Raw genomic sequence first — 26,931 nt, 5'->3', positions numbered from 1 at the left:
GGTGCTGGGGGGGGGTCTCTCCCGTGACACGGTGCGGGGCGACGGGCAGCGCTGGGGAGGGTCTCTCCCGTGACACGGTGCGGGGGGACGGGCAGCGCGGGGGGACGGGCAGCGCTGGGGAGGGTCTCTCCCGTGACATGGGGCGGGGAGACGGGCAGTGCTGGGGAGACGGGCAACGCGGGGGGACGGGCAGCGCGGGGAGGGTCTCTCCCGTGACACGGGGCGGGGGGGCGGGCAGCGCTGGGGAGGGTCTCTCCCGTGACACGGGGCGGGGGGGCGGGCAGCGCGGGGGGACGGGCAGCGCTGGGGAGGGTCTCTCCCGTGACACGGGGCGGGGGGGCGGGCAGCGCTGGGGAGGGTCTCTCCCGTGACACGGGGCAGGGGGGCGGGTAGCGCGGGGGAGATGGGCAGCGCGGGGGAGAAGGGCAGCGCGGGGGGGCGGGCAGCGCGGGGGGACAGGCAGCGCGGGGGGGTGGGCAGCGCTGGGGAGATGGGCAGCGCGGGGGGCGGGCAGCACGGGGGAAACGGGCAGCGCGGGGAGATGGGCAGCGCGGGGGGGCGGGTAGCGCGGGGGAGATGGGCAGCGCGGGGGAGGGTCTCTCCGTGACACGGGGCGGGGGGACGGGCAACGCAGGGGGACGGGCAGCGCGGGGGGGACGGGCAGTGCTGGGGAGATGGGCAGCGCGGGGGGGCGGGCAGCGCTGGGGAGATGGGCAGCGCGGGGGAGATGGGCAGCGCGGGGGAGACGGGCAGCGCGGGGGAGACGGGCAGCGCGGGGGGACGGGCAGCGCTGGGGAGATGGGCAGCGCGGGGGGACGGGCAGCGCAGGGGGACGGGCAGCGCGGGGAGATGGGCAGCGCGGGGGGGCGGGTAGCGCGGGGGAGATGGGCAGCGCGGGAGGGCGGGTAGCGCGGGGGAGATGGGCAGCGCGGGGGAGGGTCTCTCCGTGACACGGGGCGGGGGGACGGGCAACGCGGGGGGGACGGGCAGTGCTGGGGAGATGGGCAGCGCGGGGGGGCGGGCAGCGCTGGGGAGATGGGCAGCGCGGGGGAGACGGGCAGCGCGGGGGGACGGGCAGCGCTGGGGAGATGGGCAGCGCGGGGGGCGGGCAGCGCGGGGGGACGGGCAGCGCGGGGGAGATGAGCAGCACGGGGGAGATGGGCAGCGCGGGGGGACGGGCAGCGCGGGGGGACGGGCAGCGCGGGGGGACGGGCAGCGCAGGGGGACGGGCAGCACGGGGGGACGGGCAGCGCAGGGGGACGGGCAGCACGGGGGAGATGGGCAGCGCGGGGGGACGGGCAGCGCGGGGGGACGGGCAGCGCGGGGGAGATGGGCAGCGCGGGGGGCGGGCAGCGCGGGGGGACGGGCAGTGCGGGGGAGATGAGCAGCACGGGGGAGATGGGCAGCGCGGGGGGACGGGCAGCGCGGGGGGACGGGCAGCGCGGGGGGACGGGCAGCGCGGGGGGACGGGCAGCGCGGGGGAGATGGGCAGCACGGGGGGGCGGGCAGCACGGGGGAGGGTCTCTCCGTGACACGGGGCGGGGGGACGGGCAACGCGGGGGGACGGGCAGTGCTGGGGAGATGGGCAGCGCGGGCGGGCGGGCAGCGCTGGGGGCGGGCAGCGCTGGGGAGATGGGCAGCACTGGGGAGATGGGCAGCGCGGGGGGGCGGGCAGCGCTGATGCAGGCGGGGCCCAGGCCGTGCCCTGATGGATTCTCCCGCCCGACAGGCACCGCTACCCCGTGCGAGCCCAACGAGTTCAGGTGCCGGAACGGGCACTGTGCGCTCAAGCTGTGGCGTTGTGACGGGGACAACGACTGCGTGGACGGCTCCGATGAGGCCGACTGCCGTAAGTGTGCCGGCGAGAGCCACCCTGCCTTCCCCGGGCCCTGCCCAGCTCCCCAGCCTGGCTGCGTGAAGCCCCAGGGCACCCAGGACAGCTCCGGGCTGCTCCCTGGTGCCTGCAAATGGCCCAGGCTGTGGCTCTGACTCCAGGGTGCGAAGGAGGCCTGCCAGGGCGGAGCAGTGGAGCCGTTTGGTGACTCCACGGAGACCCTTGGGGCTGGGGGCTCTGGCTGGCGGCAGTGTGGTGGGGCTTGGGGCCGAGGCGAGGGTGCTGCGTGGGAGAGGAGCACGGCGTGTCCCTTGGTGCCCCTCACGCAGCTGGCGCGCTGTGTCCCGGGGCCAGGGAGCCGCAGGGGGCCAGAGGAGCTGCCAGCGGAAGCCGGGTCAGCCCGAGCTGCTGCCCTGCCGGTGGGATGGCAGAGGAGAGCAGGGTGCCCATGGGTGCCACAGGCTGGCAGAGACTCGTAACAGCTTCCTGTGGGCTGGGCACGGGTTCAGCTCTGTGCTGGCCCAGGCCCAGTGCCGACTGGACTCGCCTCTCCCAGCTGGCACTGGGATAGTCCTCGGCGGGGGCTGGCCAGCGGTGTGCATGTGCCTGGCCCTGGCTGAGCTGGGGGGATGAGGGGGATGCTGGTAGGCGGGGGGGTCATGCCAGCTGGGCAGGGGGCGATGCTGGCCAGGCGGGGGGGTCATGCCAGCTGGGCAGGGGCGATGCTGGCCAGGCGGGGGAGTGTGGCCAAGCATTCGCAGGCTTATGCCCACTAACCCCCTCGTCGCATGCCCCCCAGCCACCAAGGGCCCCGGCGACACCTGCAGCCCCGACCAGTTCATCTGTGTGTCCAGCCGCACCTGCATCCCGGCCAGCTACCAGTGTGACGAGGAGGCCGACTGCCCCGACCGCTCCGACGAGGTCGGCTGCAGTGAGTGCGGGCATGGGGTGGGCTGTGGGGCCTTTCCCCCAGGGGGTGAGGGGTGGGCTCAGCCAGCTGCCTTGGCAGAGGGGTCTCTGCCCTCCGAGGAGGGGTGGGGGAGCCCTCCCCTTGGAGCTGCTGTGGGGCAGCCTAGGCCCGGGGTGGGGGACGCCCGCCTGCCTCACTGGTTCCTCCCCCTAGCACCACCACAAGTCATCACGCCCCCCGAGGAGTCCGTGCAGGCCATCCCTGGGCAGACAGTGCGCTTCCGCTGTGTGGCCGTCGGTGTGCCCACCCCCATCATCACCTGGAGACTCAACTGGGGACACATCCCTGCCAACAGGAGGTAGGCTGGGGATGGCCCAGGACACCCCAGGGAGCGGGGAATGTGGTTTCAGAAGGGGGCTCTGCAGTGGGGGAGGGGTGTTGCAGTGGAGTCACAGTGGGGATTAATGTGAGGGTCTCTGCAGCGGGGGAGGGGCTCTGCAGTGGAAGTGCAGTGGGGGTTGGCATGAGGGGCTCTGCAGCATGTGGGGGGCTCTTCTGGGGCGAGGGGCTGTGCAGTGAGGGTTGGCATGAGGGGCTCTGCAGTGGGAGGGGGTGTTGCAGTGAAGGTGCAGTGGTATTTGGCGTGAGGGGCTCTGCAGTGCGTGTGGGAGCTTTGCAGTGGTGCAGGGGCTCTGCAGCTCATGGTGGGGTTCTGCAGTCGAGTAGGAGCTCTGCAGTGGGGGAGTCACAGTGGAGTCTTGCACTGCAGTGGAGTCACAGCGGGGATTGGTGTGAGGGGCTCTGCAGTGGTGGTGCAGTGGTGGGTTGGCATGAGGGGCTCTGCAGCATGTGGGGGGCTCTGCAGTGGGAGAGGGGCATTGCAGTGGAAATGCAGTGGGAGGTTGGTGTGAGGGGCTCTGCAGCATATGGGACCCTTTTGCCAGGGCTCCCTCCATTGGGACTTGTGGGCACTGCCCTTCCTCCCCTCCCCAGAGTGTCCATAAGCAGCGAGAACGGCCACGGGATGCTGACCATCCGGGACGTGAAGGAGGCCGACCAGGGGGCCTACACCTGTGAAGCCATCAATGCCCGGGGCATGGTGTTCGGGATCCCCGACGGTGTGCTGAGCCTCAAGCCCCAGCGTGGTGAGTCTGGGGCCCAACACCCGCCCTCCCTGCCAGCTCTGCCAGCCTGAGACCTGGCCAGTGAGCGCAGGGCCTGGGGGCTTGGTTCGCTGGTCTGTGACCTCCCCAGCTGTGGCCTCGCAGCTCCTGGGGAAGGGGGAGTTGAGCCTGGATGGGGAAGCAGGACGGGCGGGAATGGGGAGCCGACTGGCGTATGGGGCTCACCTGCGTGAGAAATTTCCCAGGTGGGGCCGGAGGTTCCTGGTCAGTGACGGTTCCGTCACCCCCGCCATGGCTTCCATGGCACCTGCCTGCCCCGCCCTATTCCTGCGTGGGGCGCTGTGGCACCAGCAGGGATGTGCAGCCAGGTCCGCTCTGTGCCCCCAGGGCGCCAGGGCCTATCGTGGTCTCCCTCGTTTCCCGGCAGGTCCCTGCCCCGAAGGACACTTCCATGTTGAAAGTACCTCCAAATGCCTGGCCTGCTTCTGCTTTGGCATCACCACAGCTTGCCAAGGCACCAGCCGCTACCGGGACCAGATCCGCCTGCGCTTTGACACGCCTGAGGACTTCAAGGGTGAGCGGCCGGGAAGGGTAACTGCTGATACAGCTGCCAATACTAGCCGGGCCCTGCCATGCAACATGCCCCCTTGATCTCTGGGCCATGGTTACTGCCCTGTGGCTTTGCCAGGGTGAGAGTCTGGCTGTGGTTTCCCAGCTGGGAAGCACGTCTCCCTGGGAGGAATGCCCCCTGCTGGGGTGTGAGCCCACCGAGTTGGCCTCGCCTCAGGCGTGGTGCTGAGGGCTGCGGCCCCCTGCTCCTGCACAGACTGGCCTGGGAGGGCTGGCGTGGGCCTTGGAAGGGCGGCTTAGGTTGGCTGCCCAGCTTGGAAAGCAGGTTAACTAGCAGTTAGTGGAATGGCCTCCAGAGTGGCTGGCTGCAGACAGGGCTGGGGTGGAGGGGTTGGTAGGGCCCTTGTGGCTGGAGAGTTTCCTCTAAGCTGACTCCTGGCCAATCAGGCCCCACTCTGGTTCCTGGCTTGTGCAGCAGGTGCCCTTGTGAAGGGCCAAGGACAAATGCAGAGCTGGTCCACAGACTCACTCTGGCAGCCAGACCAGAGGGGTCTCATCAGCCACAGCTCAGCTCTGGGGGCACAGGGGGGCTTGAGGGAGGGCAGCAGGTCTCGTTGCGGGGCCCCTCGCAGCCGCCGTCTCCCCATGCAGCCCTGCCCCTTTCTGCGTGGGTGAGCGCTGTGCTGGGAGCAGGGGGTGCTAAGCCTTTCCCCTCCTGGCCAGGGGTGAATGTGACGACACCAGCGCAGCTGGGGACGCTGCCCCTCTCCTCCACGCAGCTCCAGATCGACCCCGCCCTGCAGGAGTTCCAGCTCGTGGACCTGTCCAGGAGGTTTCTGGCACAGAACTCCTTCTGGACATTGCCTAGCCAGTTCCTGGGCAACAAGGTGAAGGGCCGGGACTGGGCAGACCCTTGGGTGGGGAGGGGACAGCAGCCTGGGAGGGGAGGTGGCAAGTGGAGTAGCCCATCCCTCCGCTGGCACCGTCTAGGGCACAGGGAAGTGCCTGCTCTGCTGGGGGACTCTGGGGCAGGAACGGTGCCACTGTGCGGGGCAGCCCAGTGCCGCGTCCCCAGGGGCCTGGTGGCTTTGCGGCCTGGCTGGTGCTGGAGAAGAGAGGGGCCCTTCCAGACACGCAGCCAGCAACAGCCTCACGTGGGCTTAGAACAGGGGCGAGGGCTCTGGCTCTACCCTGCCCACGCCCCAGGAGCGCCCCCTGCTGGCTGGCTACACACGAGGGGCGCCATGACGGCCTGAGGCCCTGTGGAGGGCGAGGGAGGGGCTGGCAGGTGGAGGGACCATCTCTGGGTTCTTTGCAGGGCTTGCAGGACTCCCCTGGGGCTGCCAGCTCCCGACTGCACGCTGACCTGAGCTCTGTCGCTGGTTGCAGGTGGACTCCTACGGCGGGTACCTCAGCTTCCAGGTGCGCTATGCATTAGCGCGCGGCCAGTCGGAGCCTGTGCAGAAGTCCAGTGTGGTGATTGTGGGGAATGGGCAGAAGCTCATCTACCGGGTGCAGGTGCCCACCCAGCCATCGGTCATCAACCAGCTCCAGATTCATTTCACAGAGGTGGGTCTGCTGGAGAGGCAGCTGGCCCCACGTGCCCAGGGAGGGCTGGGGGCCTCCGTCCCTGGCAGCATGCTCTCTCAGCTGCCCGAGCCGATGACCATGTGTTGGGGTGACGTTCAGCCCACTCACTTGGCTTCCAGTAGGGCTCTCGCACCGTGCGGTGGGTGCTGTTCTGCTGCTCACGCCGGCTGACCCTGCCATGCCCGGCGGGCCCCTTGCAGCAGCGGGAGGCAGGCCTGGCTTGGCGACCGAGGCTCGTTCTGTGGCTCACCAACTGCCCCTTGGACACCTGTTGGCAGCTCCAGGGCAGGCAAAGGCAGCGGGAAGCTGGGGTGAAGGAGACGGGATGCTGAGACCCGCCACTTGTCCTGAGCTCCTTAGCTAGGCTGTCCCGCACTGGGCATGATGCCCTCAGGAGAAACAAAGTTTCCCTTGGCTTTCTCCACCAGCTCCTTCCTGGTCCCTTATTGCCAGGAACACATGCTAGGGGATTCCCTTGCTCTCCAGTCACTGGGGAAGAGGTATTCGGACATGGTAGGTCACATCCAGTGTGGTTGTCAGAGCCATGAAGGGGCATCTGGAGCTGCTGTGTGCCTGGTCCTCTGAGTGCAGTGCTGAGATGCCCCTCCCCCGGTCCATATTGCCCTGTGTTCCCGGCATGCACTCAGGGGGCGAATGCGACATTGTCCCTCCCCTGGGCCTTTCCCAGGAGAACTGGCAGCACGAGTCGGGTGCCCCGGTGAGCCGAGAGACGCTGCTCCTGGCCCTGCAGAACCTGGAGAGCATCCTGGTGCAGACGGTCTACGACAACAAGATGGCGAGCGTAGGGCTGAGCGACATCGCCATGGACACCACCACCATGGAGCTCACTAGCCAGGGCATGGCGCAGGGCGTCGAGGAGTGCAGGTGCCATCAGGAAACTGCCCGGCTTGGGTGGGGGGAGTCTCCTGCTTCCTAGGAAGCTCAGGGCCCCAACATTCTGGGCTCAAGGAGCCGTGGGCTGGCTGGTGTCTCTCTTCCCTCCATGCACTGTGTAGCCGGGACGTACCGTTGCTGCAACAAGGCTGGGGCCCAAACTCGGCGTGCTTCCTTGTGACAGGGCTGGGCCCCTGCTGCTGTGCTGCGGGCCCCCCCGCGTGCTGTGGATCCCCCAGTGCCTGCCATGGGTCCCCCCACGTGCCATGGGTCCCCCAGTGACTGACGCGGGTCCCCCCTGCATGCTGCAGGTCCCCCCAGTACCTGATGCGGGTCCCCCAGTGCCTGATCTGGGTCTGCCCTGCGTGCCATGGGTCCCCACTGTGTGCCAGGGGTTTCCCAGTACGTGCTGTGGGTCCCCCAGGGCCTGATGCAGTTCCCTAGCATCTGCTGTGGGTCCCCCCTATGTGTCATGGGTCCCCCTTGTGTGCCATGGCTCAACGAGTAAGCAGGAGGGCCCTGCAGGGAATCACAGAATCATAGAATATCAGGGTTGGAAGGGACCTCAGGAGGTCATCTAGTCCAACCCCCTGCTCGAAGCAAGACCAACCCCAACTAAATCGGGAAGAGTGCTGCGAAAAAGCAGGAGGGCGCTGCGGGGAAGCAGGAGGACGCTGCGGGGAAGCAGGAGGGCGCTGCGGGGAAGCTGGAGGGTGCTGTGGGGAAGCACTGGGGACTGTGCTGGACCCTCAGCTCTGGAGCATCCCAGTCCCGAACTAAGGAAGGGCAACTGCCCCAGGGCATGATCCTTGGGCCCCGCTGGAGCTGCAGGGAGCAGGCTACAGCTGTCGTTCTAGCAGGGGAGCCCTCTGTTCACGCCAAGGACTAGCCCGCTCTCCCCAGCCCCTAGTGAGTGGGGAGAGGACCACTCTGGCTGCCCCCCCCCCCAATGTGGAGACCCATCTGTTGCCGCCATCGCCCACTGTGCTCTGTCCTGGCTCAGGCTCCATCCCTGATGGAACCAGGGTGGGATGCAGCACCCTGGGCCTGCCGGATCTCCAAGGGGAACGTCAGCTGAGCCCTGGGTTTTCCGTAGCCTGGGACTGTCCCACTCCCTGCGGCCAGCTCCTCCTGCTTCCTTCCAGGTGCCCCATCGGCTACCTGGGCCTGTCCTGCGAGAGGTGCGATGCCCGCTTTGAGCGGGTACCCGAGGGCCCCTACCTCGGCACCTGCTCCGGCTGCAACTGCCACGGGCACTCCAGCTCCTGTGACCGGGTCTTCGGCTACTGTCTGGTAAGGAACAGGGCCTGGCTACTGCCTGGCTACAACCTGGCCTCCCCTAGTGACGGGAGGGGAGGGGCAGATGCCAAGCGGGATGGAGCGGGACTCTGTGCATCGCCCACTCCTGGGCTCTCTCCTCTAGGGCATGTGCTGGCCGGACCTATTCCCGGGGCAATGCCAGGTAGACCGTGGATGGTCAGTGCCACCCATGACATGCCCAGTCCAGTGCATGCTGGGGCATCTGAGCGCAGAGGGGAGTCACTGTGGGGAGCGGGCCTGTGCCCCCTTGTTCAGGGTGTGGTGCTGCACAGTGCGGGTGGCATTGCCTGCCACGGGCACCATGCCCCTTGCAGCTTCCTGGAGCCTCAGCGACCCACCTCCTCCCTCCCCCAGAACTGCCAGCACAACACAGAGGGGCCTCAGTGTAACAAGTGCAAACCTGGCTTCTTCGGAGATGCCACCAGAGGCAACGCCACGGCCTGCCGGGCCTGCCCCTGCCCCTACACTGACTCTGTGCGCAGGTGAGTGCTGGGAGCGCACCACCCCGTGGCTTGCAGGGCATGGGTGCCCCATTGCTGGGCTGCTCTGTGCCTGGCTCCATGCTCTCCGGGGGGCACGCAGGGCGCTAACTGTCTCCGCTTTGCTGCCTGCAGGTTCTCCAACACGTGCTTCCTGGACACAGACGGCCAGGCCACATGCGACGACTGTGCCCCGGGGTACACGGGGCGGCGCTGTGAGAGGTGGGTCCCTGAGGCACTGTGGGAGCAGGGGGGATGTTAGCCCAGGGCACTGGGGCATTCTCCTAGATGGGGAAGGCTGCAGGGAGGGGTAAGCTGAGGGGGCCTGCTGGGCCTGGTGTGCGGGGGGATGGGCAGCAGGGATGGCACTGGCGAGGAGGGAGAAGGGCAGGGGTTGGCATGGACCGGGGGAGCCCATGGGGAACAGGACACTCTGAGAGCTCTCCCGCACTGGGAGATGGATGGGTGCCCTCTGGGAAGTCGGGGGTCAGGGAACCTGCCCTATAGAGGGGACATCCATGGCCTTGCTCCAGGCGGGCCTGTCTGACCCGGCATCTCTCTCAATTCCCCTGTAGCTGTGCCCGTGGCTACGAAGGGAACCCCATGCAGCCAGGCGGGAGGTGTGTGACAACGGGTGAGTACCTCCATGTGCCCTCTGCCAGTAAGTGCCCCCGGACCTTGGCACTGCGCGGGTCTCTTCCCCGCTCTGCTCATTGGCATCCCAGCAGAGAGGCCTCAGCCTCGTCCCTCGCCTCAGGCAGGGGCTGTGCCTGGAGCCTTCCTGGGGGTGCTGTGGGCTCTGCTGGAGACCCACAGCCATCCCTAGGGTCGTGCCCAGCCCCTCAATGAGGAGATCGACAGTCTGGATCTTTTCTCTGAGCAGGGCCTCTGCAAACATCACGTTGCCCTTGGGGGAGCCCCCAAACTGGGCCCTTCCGTGCCTGGCTCCTGAGCCATGCGTACCGAGACCCCTACGCCATAGCCTTGAGCCTTGTGTTTGGGAGCCATCAGTGGGGCAGGACAGAATCACTGTGACCCCTGAGGGAGCCCCTGCTGGTGACGCCCAGCCCCCTCACTCCATCCCCTCATGATCTTATCTGGACCCAGAACACCCCAGGGTGCGATGGGCACTGCAGCTGCTGAACAGTGCTGTGGCCCCATCCCGCTCCGGTGCCCCTGGCTGCACAGAGACCAGCCAGTGCCAAGCAGCCAGGGCTGCCCCACGGCGTGGTAGCAGGAGACGAGTGGGTTGGTGGTTGGGTGAGTGTCTGACTGGCTGCAAACCCCTCTGCTTCCCCAGCCCAGGAGTTCATGAAGTGTGACAAGCGGGGGAGCAGTGACTCCACAGGAGGCTCCTGCCGCTGTAAGGTAGGTACGGTGCTGTGCGGTGCGGTGCTGTGTGGTGTGGTGCTGCACGGTGCCTTGCGGTGCAGTACGGCATGGTACAGTGTGATACTCGATGGTCTGGTGCAGTGCAGTACGGGTGGTGTGGCGCGGTGCAATATGGTTTAGTATGGTACAGTACAGTGCAGTGTGGTACAGTGCAGTACAGGGCTATGCAGTTTGATGGTGTGTGGTGTGTTGCAGTGCAGTGTAGTGTGATGCCGCGCTGTGTGGTGCGATACGGTGCAGTACAGTGTGATACTCTATGGTCTGGTGCAGTGAAGTACGGTGTGGTGAGGTGTGGCGTTGCATGGTACAATTTAATATGGTGCGGTGTGGTACAGTGCAATATGGGGCTGTGTGGTTTGGTGTTGTGCGGTGTGTTGCGGTGCAGTGTGGCGCAGCGCTGTGTGGTGCAGTGTGGCCCAGCGCAGTGCAGTGCAGTGTGGCCCAGCGCAGTGCAGTGCAGTGTGGCCCAGCGCTGCGTGGTGCGGTGTGGCACAGCACGGTGCTGTGCGCTGCGGAGCAGTCTGGCCCATCACTGCATGGTGCAGTGTGGCACAGTGCGGTGCAGTGCAGTGCAGTGTGGCCCAGCGCTGTGTGGTGCAGTGTGGCCTAGCGCGGTGCTGTGCAGTGCGGTGCAGCGTGGCCCAGCGCTGCGTGGTGCGGTGTGGCCTTGCGCGGTGTGGTGCAGTGTGGCACAGTGCAGTGCTGTGCAGTGCAATTCAGTGTGGACAGCGCTGCGTGGTTCGTTGTGGCACAGCGCGGTGCTGCGCGGTGCGGTGCAGTGTGGCACAGCACGGTACTGTGCGGTGCGGTGCAGTGTGGCCCAGCGCTGCGTGGTTCGGTGTGGCACAGCGTGGTGCTGCGCGGTGCAGTGTAGTGTGGCCCAGCGCTGCGTGGTTCGTTGTGGCACAGCGCGGTGCTGCGCGGTGCGGTGCAGTGTGGCCCAGCGCTGCGTGGTTCGTTGTGGCACAGCGCGGTGCTGTGCGGTGCGGTGCAGTGTGGCCCAGCGCTGCGTGGTTCGGTGTGGCACAGCGCGGTGCTGCGCGGTGTGGTTCGGTGTGGCACAGCGTGGTGCTGCGCGGTGCGGTGCAGTGTGACCCAGCGCTGCATGGTTAGGTGTGGCACAGTGCGGTGCTGTGCGGTGCAGTGTGGCCCAGCGCTGCATGGTGCGGTGTGGCCTTGCACAGTGTGGTGCAGTGTGGCACAGTGCAGTGCTGTGCGGTGCAATGCAGTGTGGCCCAGCACTGCGTGGTTCAGTGTGGCACAGCGCAGTGCTGCGCGGTGCGGTGCAGTGTGGCCCAGCACTGTGTGGTGCGGTGCTGTGCTTTGCAGTGCAATGCGACCCCGCTGGCCTGGGGAGCACAAGGTGGTGACAGGGATTTGAACAGCAGAAGCGAGAAGCAGAAACGAGTACTTGGGTCCTGCCTTCTGGGCTGTCGGGCAGGGCCTGCCTCGGGGCTGGGGGACGCGCTGAGAGGTTTGGGGCAGACAGCTGCATTTGGAGCCCCCAGGACTCCTGCACCACGCCCTCCCGTAGGGCTCAGGGCCTGGCCCTGGCCACTCCTGTGTGCCCTCTGCTGGCTCCATGCCAGGGGCTTCATCCATTCTGGGGGTGCTGCAGGGGCGTATCTGTTCCCTGGAGTCAGGGAGGGAGAGGAGGGGACCCCCAGTGCCCGCTCGGAGGCTGTGGCCCAGCCCGAGTACAATGACCCTCCTCAGCTATTGTGCTGGACAGCTGCCTGGCAGACGGTGGCCAGCTCTGCCATCTCCGCAGCTCGCCTTCAACCACGCCATCTGCGCCCTGCAGCCTGCGGCCTGGAGCGGCACAGGCTAGTCCCACTAGCATGCCCCCTCCTCCATGATCCAGGGTTCCCAGACAGACACAGCGCTCCCTAGGGCCCTTGGCACTCGGCGCCAGGACTTGTGGGTGCTGTGCCCACCTGAGAGCAGTGGGGGCCCCTTGCCAGAGGCCCAGGCCAACACGAGATCGGTCGGATCCCTGGAGGATGGGCTGTATTGGAGCCAGGCCAGTGCCCCGGAGCACGCAGGAGCCCCTGGGCCCTGCCAGGCTGGGGCAGCGTGGGTGGGGGTGCAGTGGGAGCAGCCCTGCTACGTGCCCAGCCTGCCCGCATCTCTCGGTGCCAAACCTCCGTCTCTTCTGCAGCCCAATGTGGTGGGACGTCTCTGCAACGAGTGCACGCCTGGAGCCTTCTACCTGAGCGACCAGAACCCCGACGGCTGCCTGAAGTGCTTCTGCATGGGGGTGTCCCGGCAGTGCGCCAGCTCCTCCTGGAATAGAGAGCAGGTACCGCCCGCAGCCGGGCCTCCCCACAGAGACCCCCTCAGGGCAGGGACCGCCCGCAGCCGGGCCTCCCCACAGAGACCCCCTCAGGGCAGGGACCGCCCGCAGCCGGGCCTCCCCCCAGAGACCCCCTCAGGGCAGGGACCGCCCGCAGCCGGGCCTCCCCCAGAGACCCCCTCAGGGCAGGGACCGCCCGCAGCCGGCCCCCCCCCCCAGAGACCCCCTCAGGGCAGGGACCGCCCGCAGCCGGGCCTCCCCCCAGACACCCCCTCAGGGCAGGTACCGCCCGCAGCCGGGCCTCCCCCCAGACACCCCCTCAGGGCAGGGACTGCCCGCAGCCGGGCCTCCCCCCAGACACCCCCTCAGGGCAGGTACCGCCCGCAGCCGGGCCTCCCCCCAGACACCCCCTCAGGGCAGGTACCGCCCGCAGCCGGGCCTCCCCCCAGAGACCCCCTCAGGGCAGGGACCGCCCGCAGGCAGGGCCTCCCCCCAGAGACCCCCTCAGGGCAGGGACCGCCCGCAGCCGGGCCTCCCCCCAGACACCCCCTCAGGGCAGGGACCGCCCGCAGCCGGGCCTCCCCCCAGAGACCCCCTCAGGGCAGGTACCGCCCGCAGCCGGGCCTCCCCCAGAGACCCCCTCAGGGCAGGTACCGCCCGCAGCCGGGCCTCCCCCCAGAGACCCCCTCAGGGCAGGGACCGCCCGCAGCCGGGCCTCTCCCCAGAGACCCCCTCAGGGCAGGTACCGCCCGCAGCCGGGCCTCCCCCCAGAGACCCCCTCAGGGCAGGGACCGCCCGCAGCCGGGCCTCCCCCCAGAGACCCCCTCAGGGCAGGGACCGCCCGCAGCCGGGCCTCCCCCCAGAGACCCCCTCAGGGCAGGGACCGCCCGCAGCCGGGCCTCCCCCCAGACCCCCCCTCAGGGCAGGGACCGCCCGCAGCCGGGCCTCCCCCCAGAGACCCCCTCAGGGCAGGTACCGCCCGCAGCCGGGCCTCCCCCCAGAGACCCCCTCAGGGCAGGGACCGCCTGCAGCCGGGCCTCCCCCCCCAGAGACCCCCCAGGGCAGGGACCGCCCGCCGCCGGGCCTCCCCCCAGAGACCCCCTCAGGGCAGGGACCGCCCGCAGCCGGGCCTCCCCCCAGAGACCCCCTCAGGGCAGGTACCACCCGCAGCAGGGCCTTCCCCCAGAGACCCCCTCAGGGCAGGGACCGCCCGCAGCCGGGCCTCCCCCCAGAGACCCCTCAGGGCAGGGACCGCCCGCAGCCGGGCCTCCCCCCAGAGACCCCCTCAGGGCAGGGACCGCCCGCAGCCGGGCCTCCCCCCAGACACCCCCTCAGGGCAGGGACCGCCCGCAGCCGGGCCTCCCCGCAGACCCCCCCTCAGGGCAGGGACCGCCCGCAGCCGGGCCTCCCCCCAGAGACCCCCTCAGGGCAGGGACCGCCCGCAGCCGGGCCTCCCCCCAGAGACCCCCTCAGGGCAGGGACCGTCCGCAGGCAGCGCCTCCCCCCAGAGACCCCTCAGGGCAGGGACCGCCCGCAGCCGGGCCTCCCCCCAGAGACCCCCTGTCCCGGAGTCCCCGGGCGATGCTCTGGAACTACTCCATACAAAGCCAGTCAGGACTCTGGGGGAGCTTCCTCTCTGGGAGCAGCCTGTCTGCAGGGCAAGAAGCTTCCACAGCTTCCACCTTCCTGGGTCTGACTTCGGAGCATTCAGCCTCCTCTACCCCATCGTGCACTTCCCACAGTGAGTCCGCCCAGGTGGGGTCCTGGGGAAGCCAGAGGGTCCAGCCGTGACTCTCAGCCAGCCGGGAAAACAGAAGGTTTATTAGTCGACAGGAACACAGAGCACCTCCCCACCCAGAGAGCCCCAGCGGGCAGGTACCGCTGTCAGTAAGCACCTCCTGACCCAGAGAGCTCCACCGGGCAGGTACCCGCTGCGGGCAGTGCCTCCCCACCCAGAGAGCCATACCTGTCTCCCCAGGCAGAGAGCCCCACCGGGCAGGGGCACGGCCCCATCAGCTAACCTTCACCGGGGCCCATAGGTTCGCCCGTGTCATGCGCTGCCAGTGGGCAGAGCCGTTCACTGGCCTGCCCCCCGCGTCCTTGATGCAGATCAGTGTGCTCACCCCATGGCAGAGATGGAACCCCCAAAAGGGCAGTGAGGCGCAGGAGAACCCAGGTGTCCTGCTCCCGGCGTCGGGCCGCCAGCTAACAGTGTTTGTGTTGTAGGTGCGGGCCACGGACGGTGAACAGGAGCACTTCAGCCTGGCCAACCTGGCCACTACCCACACGGTCAGCGAGGGCATCCGGTTCCCGAGCCATACCGAGTTGGCCTTTTCCGCCTTCCACTCCCTGCCTCGCGATGTCTACTACTGGGTGCTGCCCGAGCGCTTCAAGGGAGACAAGGTGCCCCCCTTCATTCCACAGTGCCCATAGCTGACGCGGCCACCCTCATGGCAGGCTGGGCTGGCAGCATTGCCAGGCCCCGGTGCCCCGTGGTGCTGGGGAAGGGTGGAGACGGGGGAGGGCGGGTGCTTTGTGGGGTGAGCAAAGGGATGGAGTGGGGGAGGCTATGCGTGGGGCCAGATGGCGGGACTGGGGAGGCTTTGGGCAGGGTAGGGCAGTGGGATGGAGGAGGGTGGGGGCAGGGCCGGATGGTGGGACGGGGAGGCTGAGGGGGCTGGGGGTGGGGGAGGCTGTTTGGGCGGGGGCGGCTGTGGGCGGGGCCAGGCTGTGGGGTGGGGGTGGCTCCGGGCATGGCAGGGCGGTGGGTCGGGGAGGCTGTGGGCGTTGGGCAGGGCAGGGGAGGCTCTGGCTGGGGGCTGGGTGGTGGGTGGGGGTGGCTGTGGGCGGGGCGACAGAGGCTGTGGGTGGGGCTAGGCGACGGGAGAAGGGAGGCAGTGGGCGGGGCCAGGCCACGTCCGTCAGTCTGGCTGAGTGGCGCTGTCCCCGCCCAGGTGACCTCGTACGGCGGGGAGCTGCACTACACGGTCACGCACAGCGCGCCGCCCGGCGCCCACCCCCTGCCCGGCCAGCCCGACGTGCTTCTGCGTGGCAACGGCATCTTCCTGGAGCACTTCACCGAGGCTGGCCCCCAGCTGGGGACCCCCACCCGCCTCACTGTCCCCTTCCGAGAGGTGAGAGTGCAGCCGGCCCCGCAGGGAGTGGGATGGGACCCCCTTGCCCACCAGCTCCTGAGTCTCCCAGTGTCCAGGAGCCCGGGGCTAACCCACGGTGCCTGCCGGGGCGCCCTGCCCTCACTCCCCAGTGACCTCTGCCCACTGACTGGCCCATGGCCCCTGCGGGTGGGGGCGCGTGTGGCTGCTGCTTGGGGACATGCCACGCCGTGAAGTACCCAGAATCCCCTGCTCCGCTGCTGGCAGCGACGGCTAGAGCGCCCCGAGCTCCAGCCTGCGGTGGCCTGTGTGCGGGGAGCGGGGCTCGCACGGGTGGCACTTTGGGTGGCAAGACGGTCGGTCACCCCGGCGCTTGCTCTGCCCTCCCTAGCGAGCCTGGCGCCGGGCTGACGGGCAGGATGCCACGAGGGAGCACCTGTTGATGGCGCTGGCCGATATCGACCTCTTCATGATCCGGGCATCGTACATGGACAGGCCAGCAGAGAGCAGGTAACGTGGGCGCCGGGGCCCGGCCCTGGCTTCGGGCTCCAGCCTGGCAAGGGGCAGCAGGCGGCTCGGAGCAGAGGAGAAGCTGTCTTTGCTGGTGACCCAGCTGTGCCTGTTCTTTGGGGAAGGGGCCAGTCTGCAGGGCTGAGAGACGGGGCCAGCTGCGACTGCGCCCCAGCCCACACCTCTGCATCACACACACTGCATACACGCACCACACACACCACCCATGCACCACACCCGTGCACATGGGCGTGCCACAAACTCAAGTGTGCACACACCACACACACGCACCCCACCCCAGCCTCACAGACACGCCCGCCGCACCAGAGCGCAAACTCGCCTGCCTCTCTCAGTGCCTGTGTAGCTCCCTGCTGGGGAGCCAGAGGCTGCAAGTTTTGGGCTCCCCCCTTCTTGCTCCCTGACGCCATCCTGCCCTTGACCCTGGCAGAGCCTCGGGGGAGGCCCTTCTTGGCAGTGGCGTGGAGCCCAGCTGATGTGGGGGTTGGAGGCTGTTCCTGGACCCAGCGTGCCAGAGGGCAGTGCGACGGGACAGCAGGAAAGAGGCTGCTTTGAATTCAGCCATGGTAGCTACCTCCGCCTGCAGCATGGGTTGCTCCAGGGACCTGCCTTCTAAAGCTGCTCTGTACCCCTCTGAAAGGCAGAGGTGCGTCCCCTCTGCCGGGACAGGTAGGCTTGGGAGACTCCCTCCTCGGCTCCCTCAGATGGGCCTGGGACACAACTGCCCATGCACAGAGGCTCCAGGATGGAGGGTGACACTCACTGATCTCGCTGCCTCACCCGGGATCCTGTGGAGTCTGGCTGTGACCCTTGGGAGACCTCGGCCGGGGCCGGGACCTGGCTGTGCCCAGGCAGCCTGGCCCAAGCCTGTCTCTCTGCAGACGCTGAGCTCCCTCCTGGCCTCTTGTCTCCCAGGCTCTCCAACATCCACATGGACGTGGCTGTGCCCCATGCCACGGGCCTGGAGCAGGCGGTCGAGGTGGAGGAGTGCACCTGTCCCCCTGGCTATCGTGGCCCTTCCTGCCAGGTGAGTCTGCCCCTGGAGTAGGCAGGAGCCCCACCCAGCGCACAGGGCAGCAGCTCTGGCTGGGGGGCAGCCTTCTCCGCAGCACTGGGGGCCATGCAGCAGGGGCCAGAGACGACACTGCCTGGTGCTAGATGGCAGCTGTGGAGCGCAAGCCCACTGCTCCTCCCTCCAGCTGCTGGGCAGCCCAGCTGGAGGGGCTGGTGTCCTGCCGCTGCCAGGGCTGGGCAGCAACGGGGCCCGCACCGGCGTACAGGGAGGCAGGGAGCGGTCCCAGCGTTGGGGAGGCTCTATGTCACCTTAGGGTAGAGTCTGAGCCATATCCTGGGAACCGGGCAGCGTGCCCCGTGCCAGCATGAGAGCTTCGTGGCCCATTTGGACCCAGAAAGCCAGGGGGTCAATAGGCTCAGGCTAAATCAGTCTGAGCCCTGTGCCAGGCTGACTTCACCGCTGCTGTGTGCGGCGTTGACTCCGGGGGCGGGTCAGGTGGAGGATGGTGTTGCAGCAAGAACAGCTGCAGCCTCCCGGCCATTCTGAGCACAGAGTCCAAAGGACAAAACTCCCTGGGAGACCCGGAGGGTGGCCGTGGCCTGAGCTGGAGGAGGGGTCTGGGGGCAGCATACCCTGTCTGGCACCGGGGGAAGGTCTCAGCCCTCGTGGCGCCGGGGGAGGGTCCCAGCCCTGCGTGGCGCCGGGGGAGGGTCCCAGCCCTGCGTGGCGCCGAGGGAAGGTCCCAGCCCTCGTGGCGCCGGGGGAGGGTCCCAGCCCTGTGTGGCGCCGGGGGAGGGTCCCAGCCCTGCGTGGTGCCGAGGGAGGGTCCCAGCCCTGCGTGGCGCCGAGGGAAGGTCCCAGCCCTGCGTGGCGCCAGGGGAGGTCCCAGCCCTGCGTGGCGCCGAGGGAAGGTCCCAGCCCTGCGTGGCGCCGGGGGAGGGTCCTAGCCCTCGTGGCGCCGGGGGAAGGTCCCAGCCCTCGTGGCGCCGGGGGAGGGTCCCAGCCCTGCATGGCACCGAGGGAAGGTCCCAGCCCTGCGTGGCGCCGAGGGAGGGTCCCAGCCCTCGTGGCGCCGGGGGAGGGTCCCAGCCCTGTGTGGCGCCGGGGGAGGGTCCCAGCCCTGCGTGGCGCCGAGGGAGGGTCCCAGCCCTGCGTGGCGCCGAGGGAAGGTCCCAGCCCTGCGTGGCGCCAGGGGAGGTCCCAGCCCTGCGTGGCGCCGAGGGAAGGTCCCAGCCCTGCGTGGCGCCGGGGGAGGGTCCTAGCCCTCGTGGCGCCGGGGGAAGGTCCCAGCCCTCGTGGCGCCGGGGGAGGGTCCCAGCCCAGCATGGCACCGAGGGAAGGTCCCAGCCCTGCGTGGCGCCAGGGGAGGTCCCAGCCCTGCGTGGCGCCGAGGGAAGGTCCCAGCCCTGCGTGGCGCCGGGGGAGGGTCCTAGCCCTCGTGGCGCCGGGGGAAGGTCCCAGCCCTCGTGGCGCCGGGGGAGGGTCCCAGCCCTGCATGGCACCGAGGGAAGGTCCCAGCCCTGCGTGGCGCCGAGGGAGGGTCCCAGCCCTCGTGGCGCCGGGGGAGGGTCCCAGCCCTGTGTGGCGCCGGGGGAGGGTCCCAGCCCTGCGTGGTGCCGAGGGAGGGTCCCAGCCCTGCGTGGCGCCGAGGGAAGGTCCCAGCCCTGCGTGGCGCCAGGGGAGGTCCCAGCCCTGCGTGGCGCCGAGGGAAGGTCCCAGCCCTGCGTGGCGCCGGGGGAGGGTCCTAGCCCTCGTGGCGCCGGGGGAAGGTCCCAGCCCTGCGTGGCGCCGAGGGAGGGTCCCAGCCCTCGTGGCGCCGGGGGAGGGTCCCAGCCCTTGTGGCGCCAAGGGAAGGTCCCAGCCCTGCGTGGCGCCGAGGGAGGGTCCCAGCCCTGCGTGGCGCCGGGGGAGGGTCCCAGCCCTGCTTGGCGCCAGGGGAGGGTCCCAGCCCTGCGTGGCGCCGGGGGAAGGTCCCAGCCCTCGTGGCGCCGGGGGAGGGTCCCAGCCCTGCGTGGCGCCGAGGGAGGGTCCCAGCCCTGCGTGGCACCGGGGGAGGTCCCAGCCCTGCGTGGCGCCGGGGGAGGGTCCCAGCCCTGCGTGGCGCCAGGGGAGGGTCCCAGCCCTGCGTGGCGCCGAGGGAGGGTCCCAGCCCCGCGTGGCGCCGGGGGAGGGTCCCAGCCCTTGTGGCGCCGGGGGAGGGTCCCAGCCCTCGTGGCGCCGGGGGAGGGTCCCAGCCCTGCGTGGCGCCGGGGGAGGGTCCCAGCCCTCGTGGCGCCGGGGGAGGGTCCCAGCCCTGCGTGGCGCCGGGGGAGGGTGGATTTAGGAACCCACTGGCCCTGTTCTCTCCCACAAGGACTGTGACGTGGGCTACGCTCGGACCACCAGCGGCCTCTACCTGGGTACCTGCGAGCGCTGCGACTGCAGCGGGCACTCGGCCGAGTGTGATGCCGAGACAGGAGACTGCCAGGTGAGCCCTGCCCCGTGAGCCGCCCATGGCTGACACTGCTGCCCTGTGTGGGGAGGGTCCATGACTCAGCAGGGATGTCCCCTGCCATGTGATTCTGGGCACAGAAATCTCAGCACCTCCTGCTGCTGCGGGTGGCTAGGGCCAGGTGCCAGGGGTTCAAGCCCTGAGTGCCCGACACAGCAGAGATCTACCCCTGCCTCGTGGGACCTTGGGGGATGGGCAGGAAATAGCAGGCTCTGCCAACGTCACCCCGCACCCGGCCCTGCCTGGCCCCTAGCCAAGCCAGCTCTTACAGGTTCCTCCAGTGGGCAGCATCCTGCGCTCTGTCCTGGCCTGGCTGCTCCCAGGGGTTTCTGGTGGGCTTGTTGCAGAGGGCCTGTGCCCAGAGCTATGCCAGCCAGTTCCCCTCAGGGACCCTCGTGAGCTCCCTGGCTCTGGGGATGAGGCTGGCGTGGGACAGGCAGTGGATGTCAGTGACCTGTGCAGCATCTTGTCGGGTATCTGGGGCTTCAGGTTCCTGGGCAGGTGCCAGGCTGAGGTGAGAGTGAGGGGGTGTCAGGGTGGTGCTGGCAGGACCTGGCTATAAGGGATGAGAACTTAAGAACGGCCCTACTGCTGGTCCATCCAGCCCAGTATCCTGTCTTCCGACAGTGGCCAGTGCCAGGTGCCCCAGAGGGAGTGAACAGAACAGGTCATCATCAAGTGATCCATCCCCTGTCGCCCATTCCCAGTTTCTGGCTAACAGAGGCTAGGGACACCTTCCCTGCCCATCCTGACTCATAGCCATTGATGGACCTATCCTCCATGAATTTATCTAGTTCTTTTTTGAACCCTGTTATAGTCTTGGCCTTCACAACATCCTCTGGCAAGGAGTTCCACAGGTTGACTGTGCGTTGTGTGAAGAAATACTTCCTTTTATTTGTTTTAAACCTGCTGCCTATTAATTTCATTTGATGACCGCTAGTTCTTGTGTTATGAGAAGGAGTAAATAACACTTCCTTATTCACTTTCTCCACACCAGTCATGATTTTATAGACCTCTATCATATCCCCCATTAGTCATCTCTTTTCCAAGCTAAAAAGTCCCAATCTCTCCTCATATGGAAGCTGTTCCATACCACTAATAATTTTTGTTGCCCTTTTCTGAACCTTTTCCAATCCCAATGTATCTTTTTTGAGATGGGGCGACCACATCTGCCCGCAGTAACAGGGATTTATACAGAGGCAACATGATATTTTCTGTCTTATTATCTATCCCTTTTTTAATGATTCCCAGCATTCTGTTCGCTTTTTTGGCTGCCGCTGCACATTGAGTGGATGTTTTCAGAGAACTTCCACACTGACTCCAAGATCTCTTTCTTGAGTGGTAACAGCTAATTTACACCCCATCATTTTATATGTATAGATTCCTTCTCTTTCCTTCTCAGAACTGCCAGGACAACACCGAGGGCACCAGGTGCGAACGCTGCCAGTCAGGCTACTATGGCGATGCCCGACGAGGGACCCCAGCAGACTGCCAGCCCTGCCCATGCCACAGGCCATATGCCACCAGCCAGTACGTCCCCTGACAGCCTGGGGCAGTCCCACCTCACAGGGTTTCTGCTCACTCCATGTCTTGTGTCGTCTTGTCTGTCTGTCAGTCCTTGGGGTGGGCTGCGGGGTGGACAAGGCTGGGGCAGGGCTGGGCTGGGCTGGGCATGACTCTTCTTCATCCTCCTCTCAGGGCTACGAAAACTTGCTTCCTGGACACGGACGGACAGCCCACTTGTAATGCCTGCACCACGGGCTACGTGGGACGCCAGTGCCAGAGGTAGGGGGGTGCCAGTCTGTCCCTGCCCAGACGCCGCGCAGGGACTGTCCCATGTGCCCTGTTTGGTTCACCCGAGTGCCAGTCTGTGCCTGCCCTGGGGGTCTGGGGCTGTGGAAGCAGCACTGACTGCATGGTGCCAGGGGTGACCCCGAATGCCAGTGTAGGTCACTGCTCTGGGAGCCCCAGCAAGGCTCCCTGGCTCGGACACTTGGAGAAGGGAACCGCTCTAAGCCCAGCTAGCCTAGCACAGCCTGTCTCCTGCAGAGTCGAATGGGTCTTGGAGCCTAGCCGTGGGGCTGTCTGTGGCTGCTGCCCAGGTGTGGGGTGCCAGGGCTCTGGGGTTAGTTAAGGACTGTGGGGCTGGGGGCTCAGCTGGGAAGGAAGCTCCTCCAGCCTAGTACTGAGGCCAGGGCTCCCTGTGCTCCTGCCCAGTTACCGGCCACTGAACGCTCTGGGGGCCTGATTCTTCCCCTGGGGGACGAGTAACCCCCGTCAGGCCAGCAAGAGCCACTCGTGTTGTGGGGGAATAGGGCCAGATGCAGAGCTCAGGGCACCTGACTCCAGGCTGGGAGCAGCAGGAGGGCAGCAGAGATACAAAGAGCCAAACCAGAGTTGGGGGGCCGGGAGGATGAGGGGCTGTGAGGTATGGGTGTGGAGGTGTGTGGCTGTGTGGGAGGTGCAGATACAGGACTGTGGATGAGGGGTGAGAGGTGGGACTGTGGGGGCATGGGTGGCTGTGTTAGGGGATGGGGGGTAGGGCTGTGGGTGAGGGGGCAGTATGTGGGGTGGGGTCTGCAGCTGTGTGGGAGGATGGGGGTGGGGCTGTGGGGGCTATGTGGGGTATAGGTGTGGGAGGTGCGTCTGTGTGAGGGGGTGGGGCAGTGATTGAGGAGGCGGTATGTGGGTGGGGGGTGCAGCTGTGTGGGGAAAGGGGTGGGGCTGTAGGTGAGGGGGCTGTGTGAGGGGGTGGGGCTGTGAGTGAGGGGGCTGTGGGGTATGGGTGTTGGGGGTGCGGCTGGTGGAAGATGGAGGTGCAGGGCTGTGGGTGAGGGGTCGGGGAATGGGGGGCTGTAAGGGGAAGGAGCAGCTGAGGTTTGGTGGGCCGAAGACTGCTCCCCTTGTGACCAGGAGGTCACTTCCCTTTTCCCCCAGGTGTGCTCCTGGCTACCTGGGGAATCCCAGCCTGGGACAGCCCTGCAGAGGTGAGTGCCATGGAAGTGAGTGGCAGCTGATTCTGGGGGGAGCCGTGGGGTGAGACTGGGGTTCAGGGCCTGGTGCCAGGGCTGCCAGGAAGGGAGGGGCCCCACTGAGTCATGCAAAATCCCCAGCGTCCAGCAGCCAAACCCATGCAGTGCCCTCGGGGTGACGGGGCCCGGTGCCTGGAGAGGGGCTCCCCTGGGGGTCCAATTGTGGGGGAGATTGAAGGAGCCCCAGCCTGGGGGAGCCCATCCCGCATTCTGATGCCCCATGCCTGTGGGCAGGGCAGACCTGGTGGTTACCCATGGAGCTCGTTACCCATTGGCAGTTACCCATCGTTCCTCTCTATTCGACATTGGTGAGGCCTCATCTGCAGTCCTGTGTCCAGTTTTGGGCCCCATACTACAAGAAGGATGTGGAAAAATTGGAAAGAGTCCAGCGGAGGGCAACAAAAATGATTAGGGGACTGGAACACATGAGTTATGAGGAGAGGCTGAGGGAACTGGGATGTTTAGTCGACGGAAGAGAAGAATGTGGGGGGGGATTTGATAGCTGCTTTCAACTACCTGAAGGGGGTTCCAAAGAGGATGGATCTAGACTGTTCTCAGTGGTAGCTGATAACAGAACAAGGAGTAATGGTCTCAAGTTGCAGTGGGGGAGGTTTAGGTTGGATATTAGGAAAAACTTTTTCACCAGGAGGGTGGTGAAACACTGGAATGCGTTACCTAGGGAGGTGGTGGAATCTCCTTCCCTAGAAGTTTTTAAGGTCAGGCTTGACAAAGCCCTGGCTGGGATGATTTAGTTGGGGATTGGTCCTGCTTTGAGCAGGGGGTTGGACGAGATGACCTCCTGAGGTCCCTTCCAACCCTGATATTCTATGATTCTGTGATTCTTGAGGGTACTGGGCTCGGAGCCCCTTCATCGCTTGCCCCCCCCCAGGTGCCCGGGCTCAGGAGTAACAGCTCTTCTCTTCTGCCTCATTGCTGTAGAGTCCCACAAGCCCAACGGAAACTGCAGCTGTGACCCACAAGGCAGCGTGAGCAGGCAGTGTGATGCCAGCAGACAGTGCCAGTGTAAGGTGAGGGGAATAGCTCCATGCTTGCACGTTCATGACAGGGAAGTTCCTCTGCCATGTGTGGGGACTCACCCACAGCCCTGTCAGGGACCCATCTGGGGACCTAGCTCTATTCCTCCCCAATTGCCAGACCTGGCGCTTGTCCGAGGGGGGGCTCTCAGGAGGCCACAGGCTGATGCTCCCAGCCACTGCTCTAATGCAAGGTGAACTGAGCCAGACAGATGCAATACTGGTGGAGCTGGGATAAGAACCCAGGAGTCCTGGGCCCAAGCCCCCCGCCCTAATCTCTTCCCCACTCCCCTCCTAGACCCAGGAGTCCTCACTGTTCTAACCACTAGACCCCACTGTCACAGATCCACAGGCTCAGTGCTACAGACCCAGCTTTGGAACAGTCTCTAGGACTGTTCAGTGGACTGGACCCCCAGGGGCCTCACTCTTCCTCCAGGGTAGGGCCTGCTGCCTGGCCACCTCCTAGACTGGACTTCTGGGGCTCCAGCCCCCCTGCTTCACACTGTGAGCTCTGTGCAGCGAGGCCCACTGAGCCAGACTCCCGGTGGAGACCTGCGCTGTGCAGGGATTAACGCGACATTCACCCAGCACTGTCACAACAGTCGGTTTATGCGGCAGCTGGAGCCCAGCAAGGAAGTTCCCAGGTTAGCCCAGAGAACTGAAAGTGAAAGCACAGCCCATCCTGGTCAGCCCAGAGCCTGGCCAGGGGAACAGTGAACCCACTGTTCAGGCTCCGTCTGTCTCTCTCTGCCTGACCTCCTTGGTCAGATCTCCATGAGAGCCCCGACTCCTTCCAGCGGGCACCTCTAGTCACCACCTCACACCTCTCCAGTCCTTTGTTCTCCAGCTGTTGCTTAGCTCCTCTGCAGAGAGGTGGGGAAGTCCATCTCCCCTGCACCATTGGTTCCTAGGTGTCAATGTTCTGGGATTGGGTTGGCCATTGGCTTCTCGCATACTCCACTGATGTGGAATTGGCCTTGGCCAATCTTTTTTAATGACCCATCCCAGCTCGTTCAGCCTGGCAACACTCCTATGTGTGTTGCAGCCTGCCCTGAGAGCCCTTCCTCCCCTCTGTGTAGCCATGCGAAATATAGGGGAAACTGAGGCACACACAGAAGACATACAAATCTTACAGAAAAGTCTCACTTTGTCACACCTACTCCCTATTCTTGTTAACATCGTATGCTAAGCGTAACTGGCTCTCCTGTGTCTGACGCTGAGCTACCCTCAGTTCCCCAGAGCCACACTGAGAACAAAATTCCCGGGCTGGGTTGTTCTTTGCGCCTCACCCCAAGCTCTGGCCCTTGCCCGCCCCGTGCTGCTGACAGCTCTTACTGTGCTGCCCCAGCTGGTGGGTAGCTGGCCTATGCCCACGTGCATTGAGTCTGCACCCTCTGCCTGGCCCCCACCAGTGGTGGCTGAGATCTCCACCAGTCTGTGTGCCTGAACACAGGGACTCGGGGGAGAGGAGCACGGTCCCCGGGGGAGAGGATCCCTCTGTAGCTTCCCCAGGATTCTGCTGCACTTACCCCTTCGTTCCCGTGCTCCTGGCCCAGTTCATTGCTGGGGCGTGGAAGATGCTTGGGGAATTCCAGCCCTGGGGACGGGATGGGGCTGGTTGGAGCCCCTGCCAGTTGGGGTCACTCAACTGTCTCCCCAGCTGTTGGGCCGTCTCCTCAGCCCCTCATCTGTCCCATTCACTTGTAGCCCCACGTGGAGGGTCCCTCCTGCAGCAGCTGCCGTGCCAACCATTTCCACCTGAGTGCCGAGAACCGTGACGGCTGTCTGCCCTGCTTCTGCATGGGCGTGACCCAGCAGTGCACCAGCTCCTCCTACTACCGGGGCCTGGTAAGAGCCCGTCTCCCCCAACCTCCCAGTCCAGTCCCGCGGAATGCCTGGCTCGCGGGGGCCTCTGGTTGGATTCACATCCCTCGGTGTCTGTTCCCGGCAGGTCACTAGCCCCTTCCTTCCGGGCGACTTCCAGAGCTTCGCCCTGGTGAACCGCCAGCACAGCACCCGCATCGTGACCGGCTTCGCCGTGGAGCCGTGGGCCGAGGGGCCGCAGCTCTCCTTCGGGCACTTTGGCCAGCTGGGCCAGGAGTCCTACTACTGGCAGCTGCCAGAGCCCTACCAAGGAGACAAGGTATGGCAAGAAGCCCAAGGCCCTGCCCATCCACCTGCCCCACTGTGGCTGGAGCATGGCTGAGGGGCCCCCTGGGGCCAGGCCACACGGCGCGTGTCTGTGCGAGAGCTCTGCATGCCCGGGCTGACACCCTGAACTCCAGCGTGCCCGGCAGATTCTGAGGCCTTGGGCTCCTGCACTGCACTAGTGATGCCCCTGGCTCGTCTCCGGCCCTGCCAAGCAGCGGGTCTCATAGTGCTTTACAGAGGGCAATACTGTTAGCTCCATGTTACAGATGGGGAAACCGAGGCACAGGCCTGCACTGCTGTGTCTCCTGGGCCCCTGTTATCAGCATGTGAGCCCTGAACCTATGAGCTTTCCCCACAGCCCTGTGCTGAGGCCAGAGCCCCATCTTGCCAGGCACAGCAGGGCCAAGCCCGGGCAGGGGATAGCACTGGCTCTAACGGGCCCTATTCCTCAGGCAGCCCTGAGGTGAGCAGCGCCATCGCCCCTTGGAGACCCCCCAGACCCCCACCTCACACTGATCCCCGCAGCCGGATCCCGGTGGCACAGACCCAGCTGGGCCGACAGCCCAGGGAATGTGACCCATGGGGCTGAGCACTAGAGCCCCTCCCCGCAGGGATTGCAGCTGAAGGGGGCATGAGCTCTGCCAGGAGCCTGGGGGGCTGTGGCTACGTGTCACTGGGAAGGGAATTTGCCCCATGAAGGCAGGATTGCCTAGTGGATAAGGCACTGAGGTGGGACTCAGGAGACTGGGGCTTGGTTTCTCTGGCCCCTTGTGTGACCTTGGGGAAGTCACTTAACAGCTCCATGGCTTTGCTCTCTGCAGCCTGAGGGCTGTGCCCCCTACTCCCAGCAGGAGCCTATTCTAGGGGCTTTGATACGAGCAAGGTCATGGCTCTCTGGTGGCCTCCGTGGGTAGGTCCACGCTGCGCACTAACCCCAGGCTGTGACTCAGGTTTGAGCCCAAGCCCGTCTTCCATCCACACAGCAATCAGGCAGATTCAGGTGTGCAAACCTGCAGGCTCTGGCTCCTAGGACCCCGATGGGCATTCGGTCAGAGCTCGGGTCCAGCTGCGACTCGGCTCCAAGTGTGGACACAACTCGAGCCACAGCCCCAAGGCAGGGCTGTGCAGTGCAGCGTGGACGTGTTCACATGGGGCCAG

The 26,931-nt window shown here is 66.5% G+C and overlaps 1 protein-coding gene across 2 annotated transcripts in view; it reads left to right on the top strand.

Annotated features, from left to right (window-relative positions):
• HSPG2 (heparan sulfate proteoglycan 2) overlaps nucleotides 1-26,931 on the top strand; it is a 193,686-nt gene that overhangs the window by 58,947 nt on the left and 107,808 nt on the right. For both annotated transcript variants that reach the window (XM_084651586.1, XM_084651585.1), the window contains exons 10-34: nucleotides 1,730-1,849; nucleotides 2,634-2,765; nucleotides 2,958-3,102; nucleotides 3,738-3,889; nucleotides 4,296-4,442; nucleotides 5,162-5,325; nucleotides 5,828-6,007; nucleotides 6,717-6,913; nucleotides 8,068-8,215; nucleotides 8,597-8,724; nucleotides 8,857-8,943; nucleotides 9,297-9,355; nucleotides 10,022-10,089; nucleotides 12,275-12,415; nucleotides 14,636-14,812; nucleotides 15,364-15,543; nucleotides 15,914-16,032; nucleotides 16,966-17,077; nucleotides 19,419-19,532; nucleotides 20,959-21,086; nucleotides 21,255-21,341; nucleotides 22,494-22,543; nucleotides 23,528-23,616; nucleotides 25,330-25,470; nucleotides 25,574-25,765. In XM_084651586.1, coding sequence (XP_084507712.1) covers nucleotides 1,730-1,849; nucleotides 2,634-2,765; nucleotides 2,958-3,102; nucleotides 3,738-3,889; nucleotides 4,296-4,442; nucleotides 5,162-5,325; nucleotides 5,828-6,007; nucleotides 6,717-6,913; nucleotides 8,068-8,215; nucleotides 8,597-8,724; nucleotides 8,857-8,943; nucleotides 9,297-9,355; nucleotides 10,022-10,089; nucleotides 12,275-12,415; nucleotides 14,636-14,812; nucleotides 15,364-15,543; nucleotides 15,914-16,032; nucleotides 16,966-17,077; nucleotides 19,419-19,532; nucleotides 20,959-21,086; nucleotides 21,255-21,341; nucleotides 22,494-22,543; nucleotides 23,528-23,616; nucleotides 25,330-25,470; nucleotides 25,574-25,765 — 3,257 coding nt within the window. The remainder of the gene's footprint in view (nucleotides 1-1,729; nucleotides 1,850-2,633; nucleotides 2,766-2,957; nucleotides 3,103-3,737; nucleotides 3,890-4,295; nucleotides 4,443-5,161; nucleotides 5,326-5,827; nucleotides 6,008-6,716; nucleotides 6,914-8,067; nucleotides 8,216-8,596; nucleotides 8,725-8,856; nucleotides 8,944-9,296; nucleotides 9,356-10,021; nucleotides 10,090-12,274; nucleotides 12,416-14,635; nucleotides 14,813-15,363; nucleotides 15,544-15,913; nucleotides 16,033-16,965; nucleotides 17,078-19,418; nucleotides 19,533-20,958; nucleotides 21,087-21,254; nucleotides 21,342-22,493; nucleotides 22,544-23,527; nucleotides 23,617-25,329; nucleotides 25,471-25,573; nucleotides 25,766-26,931) is intronic.

This window comes from Lepidochelys olivacea (assembly GCF_965140295.1).
Source record: "Lepidochelys olivacea isolate rLepOli2 genome assembly, chromosome: 18".
NCBI lineage: Eukaryota > Metazoa > Chordata > Testudines > Cheloniidae > Lepidochelys > Lepidochelys olivacea.
The sequence above is the reverse complement of the archived record's forward strand: the minus strand, read 5'-3'. Positions and strand labels throughout refer to the sequence as shown.